This window comes from Acinonyx jubatus, chromosome B4, assembly GCF_027475565.1.
Source record: "Acinonyx jubatus isolate Ajub_Pintada_27869175 chromosome B4, VMU_Ajub_asm_v1.0, whole genome shotgun sequence".
In the NCBI taxonomy this organism is placed as follows: domain Eukaryota; kingdom Metazoa; phylum Chordata; class Mammalia; order Carnivora; family Felidae; genus Acinonyx; species Acinonyx jubatus.
The window spans coordinates 91,872,635-91,880,674 of NC_069387.1; the positions used below are offsets into that span (position 1 = coordinate 91,872,635).

Below are 8,040 nucleotides of genomic sequence, written 5' to 3' on the forward strand. Positions count from 1 at the left end.
TAGAAGTGTTGAATATGTTTAATTATAAATGGGACCGTTAACATGAAAATAAAAACAGAAAACAAGAGCAGTCTCAAGTGACAAGCAGATGAGACTCCCCACAATGTACACATTAAAATAATATATTGAATGAGGGAACTACAATTGATTATTTTTAGGAGAGGGATGATCCTAAAACATACTTGAATTTTTATTGCTGTCTTTTAAAGCTCTTCTTTAAAGATTCATGTTTTAAAAAATTAATAGGGGTGCTTGGGTGGCTCAGTTGAGCATCTGACTTTGGCTCAGGTCAGGATCTCATGGTTTGTGAGTTCGAGCCCCATATCCGGCTCTGCTGTCAGCGTGGAGCGCACTTCAGCTCCTTTGTCCCCCTCTCTCTGTACCTCCCCCACACATGCTCTCAAAAGAAGACATTTAAAAAATAAATAAATTGACCGACATCTTCCTTTCATCTCGTTTTAGTCCCACAGATTTGTCTTCAGAATATGACTGTTTAGATGTCCTAACAAGCTTATTACAATATCTCACATTACAAATTACAAAATTTCAATCCTTTCTATTGTTGTTACTGTCATGTTAGATGAATTCCATTTAAACATCTCTCAGTTAAATTTTAGTACTTTTATGTGTTAATTTGGTTCACACCTTCCCAGTTGACACCCTACCCTGCATTATTAGCCCTTCTTCAAGATCACAGTAAAATCAATCAAATTGACTTCATTGGCTTTGGTGTCCCCCATATTTGGTGCCTTTATAGATATTTACAGATAGCTTCATGTTTCCCTGATTTGAAGTCAGAAAAAACTTAATTCTATTTCTTGTTGGATATTATCTCAAATGTATTGTGTGTTCATTTAGACTTTTAGACTTCTCTGTGAAACAGCTTTCTCTTCCCCACCATTGTCTTAAACCCTTTTGGTGCAAAAGTTCATTTCCATCTTCTCGCATGACTTATTTTTATCCTAGTAGAGTGGGAAGGGCTAAATTCAAATAGCAGATCTGGTACTTGCTTGCTTTGTAACCTGAGAATTACAGACAAATACATGGAGCTTAGGATAGGGTCTGGTTAGGTAGTAAGGACTTATAAATGGTAGCTTTTAATAATATTTTTCTTGTAGCCAATTGTGACCATAACCGTGCCAAAACCCAGCTAAAGTAGCCTTGAATTAACCACATCTTTTCTCTCCCCTAGGTTCTGAAGTACTTTGTTCACACTTAAGTTTACATGTTGCTTTGTACCTTCTCTCCAAAAGCAGGTTGTAATATCCGTTTGTATCTCTTTCTTCCCCCCAGGTACCGAATATAATGCATTGCGTGCACAGTAGGCATTCAGTAAAGGATGGTGATTGGCAAGGAAAATAGCCGTGTAGTTTTCTAAAATTTACAAGAGGGGAAAAGACAGTTTTAAAAAACATCCTGAAAAAATATTGTCTCCAATATTGCAATAAATTACTTCAATGGCAAAAGAAACATTCTGAGAACACCGTGGTCTTCAAAAGTTGATACGGTATCAGAATTGTACCAGAATTGGTAAAGCTTTGCTTAAAATATCCCTCTATGTAAAAGTTCTTCCACCTTTTCTCGCATTTATTTCCTTCTTTTTTAAGAGGTATGTGGGGGCGCCTGGGTGGCTCAGTCAGTTAAGGGTCCAACTGCAGTTCAGGTCATGATCTTGCAGTGAGTTCGAGCCCCACATCAGGTTCTGTACTGACAGCTCAGAATCTGCAACCTGCTTCAGATTCTGTGTCTCCCTCTCTCTCTGCCCCTCCCCGGCTCACACTCTGTCTCTGCCTCTCTTTCTCAAAAATAAACATTTAAACACATTAAAAAACAGAGGCATGTGAGACCAAATCTCTCTAGTTAAGCACTTTTCTAACCACCAGGTGGAAGCATAGCTCCAGGAGCTCTCTGAAGGCCTCCATTAACGGAAGGTAGACCCTTAACAGAGTGGACAGAGCCCTCCCGGAACAGATTGCTGGGCTGGAGAGCAGAGACGTGAGTTGTGAGTGAGTTCTGCTCTCGGTTGTTAAAACACAAACTTCCCATCTTGGTCCTAAAGTCCTTCACTATTCATCCTTCAGAACTCCCGTGTCCTTGGTCAATGAGGGAAAACCATTTTTAAATTAACTTTGACTTAACCAGGTGTTATTTCAACATAAACTCTGTAAATGTTTAATGAATACGTAAGAAGGTGTAACAACTGCCTTTGTAAACTGGTGTTTCTAAAATTTGAGGTTCTGTTTAAATCATTTACTTTTCTTATAAAAAAATAGAAAACTTCTAAATAAACAGAAAATTTTAGGTGTGCCTGGGTGGCTCAGTTTGTTAAGCATCTGACTTGGGCTTAGGTCATGATCGCACAGTTCATGAGTTCAAGCCCCATGTCAGGCTTTGTGCTGACAGCGTGGAGCCTGGAGCCCACTTCCGGAGTTCTGTATCTTCCCTTCTCTCCCTGCCCCTCCCCCACTCACTTATAAACATTAAAAATTTTTTCTTTTAATAGAAAATTTCAAAAAAAGGTGGGGGGGGGGTGGTGCTGCTGGATGGCTCAGTCAGTTAAATGTCTGACTACAGCTCGGGTCATGATCTCATGGTTCGTGAGTTGGAGCCCCACGTCAGGGTCCGGGCCGTGGAGCCTGCCTTGGATTCTGTGTCTCCCTCGCTCTGCCCCTTCCCTGCATTCTCTCTCTCTCTCCCTCTCTCAGAAAATGAATAAAACATTAAAAAAATTTAGAAAAATAAATAGAAAATTTCAAAAATGAAGTAGGAAGAAAAGCACATAATTCTGCCATCCAAAAAATGGACTGATCACTTTTTTCTTTTTCCCCTATGTCTAATATTTTAAAAATTAGCTCATTTTAAAATTGTACCTTGCTTTTGGGGGGTAGTGGGAAGTAATGGACCCTCTAAGGAGCTGCAAATTCTGAAATCTAGTGAAAATATTCCAGGGAACTTCTGCCAAAGGGTTCCTATTATAATGAATTCTCTTTAGAAAATAGAAAAACTGTTCCCAATTTTTCTAATTTGAGATACTTGTCACTTTTTTGAAATTGGTACCACTAAACTAGCCATTTCCTACTCACCTATGTCTCTAAACTATTGTTTACATGTTTCAGAGGGCAAACTTGGGTCCAGCCTCTCTGTCCTTGGCTAGAAATTTGACATCAGGGGTTACAGTGATTAGGGTTAGGGACTAATTTTCCAGTTCCTATAGGGGGCAAATCTTTGTTTATAACTACGCTCTGTGCTTCAAAAGCACTTTGAATTCAAAATTTATTACTCTGGACAAAAGACTTCCCCCTACATCAGCATTTCCCAAAATGTGTTTGGTGATCAAGGAATTTAAGTTCAGAAGGATGGTACTAGGCTAAATTATTTCAAGAAATGGTTCCCTGGCTATGTTTGGAAAATCCATTTCTTTCCTGCATTATTTCTCATTAATGTGCATTCTTAATTTTGCAGGTTTTTTTTTTTTTAATCACAAGGCACATTTTTCATCTATCATCTTCCCCATGGTAAAAAGTAATTTGGAATATGTATAATAGGATGGGTATACATCATATCATATATATAAACCATCCTGGGGTGACTGGGTTTTGAAGAGTTGCAATATTCTTGCTTCATAAAAAGGTCATTAAATTTGGTCTTTCCCAGGCTTTGTCTGGTGGTAATCAGTTCTGTCCAGTATGTGGACTTTGTTACACTTGCAGATTTGTTTTTAAGGTAACGTAATGAAAAGAAACAGTATTTTTTGCTTACATGAATATTCTTTATTGAGTCAGAAATACTCAAATTTACTGAACTCAGAGGTAGTCTTGGCTCTACCCAATAAACTTTATTGTGCTAGACAATTTGTGCAAGTCTTTAATTACAGTGCAGAAGGTCACTGAGAAAACATAAAATTAGCTGTGAAACATCTGATAAAAGCTACGGAGTAGTTCATATGCTAAAGTAGGATAAAATGTTTTGTGAGCAATAGAGTATCTGCTTATTAGTGATATAATGTAAAGTCTCTAATGAAGTTTAACTCTTTCCCTAAACTTCTTAGTTATTGTGAGGGTATGTGTGTTTTGTTTGTTTTGGCTCTTTTAGGTGGGAGGTGGGCAGAAAATGATTTTTAAAAGTCATGAGGAAGATATAAAGGATTGGTCATAAAATAGATAACTATATTGTCCCTGCAGAATAAAAACCAAACTTCTCAATTAGCAGCTAGCCCTGTTGCAATGAGACAATATACTGTGCTCATTTTTTCTGGATTCCCCAGGAAAATATATTTCCAGCCCGGTATCAGTTATTTTTACTCTCTAAAGGTAGAGGTAACTTCTTACAACATTTTAAAAAACATTACAAATAAAATTCTATTCTGGAGCAAAACACAACATTGATTTCTTAGACTTTCAGAAATGCTGAGAGGAGGCTTTTAACATTTCTGATACATCCAACAGCTCAAGGCTAAATGTGATAATTAAGCCCCAGAATCAACCTTGACACTTATCTGCAGGGACTTACCATTTCTCTAAAATATTCCCCTCCATTTAGATTCATTCATGTTTTTATCATAATTTAAGTAGATACATGAAAGAAACCTTTGTTACCTTCATGAGATTCCTTAAATATTATTAAATGCTCATTCTAGCTAACCAGTGATTGTTTTCAGGTCCATTCTGTTTATACCTGGGGGAAGGGACCTGGTCTTTAATAAGGTATATTATACTGCTTTCAAAATATTTATGCCACCTACTGTTAATTATCCTTTCTCTGCCTGGGCAAGTAACAAAAAAATGCATCAAAATATGGCATTTTCATACCACTGCTTTTGATAGTCACAGACTCAAGCAGGAGCCTTCATTTTACAGGTAAGGAAACTGTGGGGTGGGTTTGAATTCAGATTCTTGCTTTCTAATTAAAATTTCACTCCCATATTCTTTCTTTTCTCTCTCTCAAAAATCTTCACCATGTTGATTTCTCCATAAAAAGAATTATACCCGAACTCAGAACCTGGGGATTATAATCACCAGTCTAAGAGGGTAAAGAGACAGTACGGAAGGTGTCATACAGGGAGATTTGGGGCTCTGGTCTTAGTTGGAATGTCATGGCTGTTTCTCCTCTTGGACATTTAACTTGGTTAGTGGAGAGTGTAGCTGGGATTGAGTCATACTAAACTCTCACTACAAAGTTTACTTTTGAGCACAGCCATTGCTGCAAAATATATACCCCAAATGTATTCTGTGTTGAAGGTTTGGTTTAGGTTAAGAGAGTATTTTACTTGTTTTACTTGTCTTTAAATGATCTTAAGTTTGATTCTGATGAAATTTCTGATTTTAAAAACATTATTTCCTTAAGAAATTTACACTAAGGCTCATGAACCACATCACATTTTGGTTTATGTCCCTTTGAAAATTGGTATCTTGGAAAAGCTATGACTCCAAAGGTCTGCTTGAAAAATAAGGCTTGATGGTAAATCGAATTTTATGTGCTTTGTAGAAATCCAAAATCATTTTCTGCAATACATACTTTCAAGTATATAATAAATTACTGTTTATTTAAATAAAAATGACCCAGATATTCAAGTTATTACCAGATTTTATAAGTGATAAAAAGACTACAAATTCTGTTTAGATTAACAAGTATGATTGTGTACATGTGAATAAGCTTGGCACAAGAATAGCTCCTATGTGCCCATGTGTCTCCCATTCACTTGTGGTTCTCATGCATTCACCATATACCAAACCCAACCAGTGTAGTTTCATTTTCAGATCCTATAGAACTTCCAATTGAAAGACGAAGGCAACTCACAGTCCATGAGCAATACACAGCACTTAGAAACCTGCTCACGGAGTTGCTATTTTGTGATGTCCCCCCCAACCCTTAATTCTTATATATAATATTTTAAGATGGGTTAACTCTCATGATAGTAGACAACAGTTGCTTCAGAATGAGTACTAATGGTAAAAATTTTGTTTTCTAATTTAAAAAAGGTAGCTTGTGTTAACAGGTAACATGTTTACTATGAACCTTAGGATAAATGTGAAGCGTAGTAAAAACACCATACTTGAATTTATTTGTTGACATGTATTTGAAAACACTCTTCTGTCAGTGTTACTACTGAGCTGGAGATTGCCAAAGCATTGGACCTCATTTGACAAAATGACTCAAAGCCCAACAGTTTCTGAGAGAGACTGGGAGTAGCAGGTTTGTGGAACTCTTCACTCATTCATTCAGTTTCTGCTATGTACTGGGCTCTGAGGATATAAAAATGAATTTTCCCAAACAAATTAAATACACTCTGGCCTCAGAGCTCACATTCTATTAGGGAAAATCATACATGAAAGTACAAGATCATAATACAGTTGTAAATTCAATAATAGAGGTAACACATTAGAGAAGCAAAGAGGAAAGGTCTCCAGATTGACTGGGAAGGGGTTGCTGGGGTGGAATGGAATAGAATGATGGTCAGCAGAGGCTTCCTAGAGGAGTTGATACCTGAACTGAATTTTAAAGGAGTGGGAAAGAAAATGTCGTGGTGGGTCAGAATGGTATTCCAGATATAGTACACAAACAGCACATTAAGTGTATAGGAACTACAAGCAGTTGACTGATGGTTTTTGTTTTGAGTAGATCCTCTTCCTCAGTGCCATGTAGAAGATGGACTTAAAGAGGAGAAGGCTGGGCACAAGAGACTAGCAAAACTGTCACCGTGGTGCCAGTGAGCTATGGTGGCCTAAACTTGACAACGTTACGAGCCATGGAGAGAGGGAAGATCAATCAACATTTGTAATTAACATCAATCTTTAGTGACTGACTGAATATATGGGATGAAGGAGGAGAAGAAACTGTCAAGGATAACACTCAGGTTTCTAGTTTGGTGGTACCAGTCACTGAGACAAATACAGGAGGAAGAGCAGCTCTAGAGAGAAAAATGTGTGTGATTTCTACATGAATTTGAGGTACCTGTGGGTCATATCCAGGTAGATATGTACAGTGGGAAGTTGGACTGGAGTTTGAAGCTCTGGCAAGAGGCTGGACTTACACATTTGGGGGTCATCAGCGTAACTGATGTGGCATCTGAGCGCAGGAAGGCAGGGACACTTAACTGACCTGTTATTTTGGGGCTCCGTAGACACAACCTTGTCATCCCATCAGGCCCATGTTTTTGTGGGCCACTGAGACATTGTTGCCTATTTTCTCTCCTCAGAACATCTGAGAAATGAAATATTTCCAGTGCTATCATTTCTCCACATGCTGAGAATTAATTATATTTGGCACTAGTAATTACTATATATCTTCACATCTAGCATTCACCACAGGGTTTTGTATATAGTAAGTAATCAATGAATGTTCATCTTCATTGCTTATATTCATCTGGCTCTCCGTATATAAAATTAGCTTCATTTTTTTCTTGCAGGAACTTCTTTCTTGATTCTCAAGTTTTTCTTACAAATTTCTAAGACAACTTCAAGATTGAGCATAAGTGGATAGTACTTGAAAGGTAGGTATCTTCCATTCATCAAGACTAAATCATTGCTTTTGTTATCACCACACATAGCTTGCTGTGATTTGGAAACAACCATTTGTCTTCTTAGGGAAGGACCATGGAGTTTATTCAGTCAAGGTCCCACAGAGGGAGTTGAGAGTTGCAGTAACCTGGCATGAGTAATCCCTGATTCCAGGTGATGATGGGGAGTGTGTTCCATATTTTGCTTTATTTGACAAATATGTGAAAGACAGTCACTAAAAATAAGAACAGACCAGGCTTTGTTGCCTCTGAGTGGCTTGGCAAATCACTATATAGAGGAATCTTAGAACATGAAGGATTTGATACTGGGATAGAATCCAGTTGCCCTCTGAATGGAAGTAAAATATCCTTTTTAAGAGCACTGAAGTTCTGGGATTTTTCTGGAATAACCACCTTTGTGAGGTATGGATCATGCCCTGGGACTGTAACCTGAGAGGAAACAAGAAACAATTATTTTCTATATGCTAACTACTTTGGATGTAAATTAAAAAAAATAAAATTATAAAAAAATAAAAATGTTAAAT

The 8,040-nt window shown here is 37.5% G+C and overlaps 1 protein-coding gene and 1 long non-coding RNA gene across 7 annotated transcripts in view; one reads left to right on the top strand and one right to left on the bottom strand.

The window, feature by feature from the left end:
* Positions 1–1,233: 1,233 nt before the first annotated feature.
* LOC128316428 (uncharacterized) lies at positions 1,234–7,693 on the top strand. Its single transcript, XR_008300336.1, has 3 exons — positions 1,234–7,320; positions 7,406–7,489; positions 7,584–7,693. It is a non-coding gene; the product is annotated as an uncharacterized LOC128316428 (long non-coding RNA).
* Positions 3,816–8,040, bottom strand: part of CPM (carboxypeptidase M) — an 83,301-nt gene continuing 79,076 nt past the window's right edge. For 5 of the 6 annotated variants that reach the window (XM_053226472.1, XM_027071282.2, XM_027071281.2 and 2 more), the window contains one exon: positions 5,515–7,945. In XM_053226472.1, coding sequence (XP_053082447.1) covers positions 7,703–7,945 — 243 coding nt within the window. In that variant the 3' untranslated portion in view covers positions 5,515–7,702. Of the gene's footprint in view, positions 7,946–8,040 lie in introns of all 6 variants that reach the window. The other variant, XM_053226471.1, reaches the window with a different exon arrangement.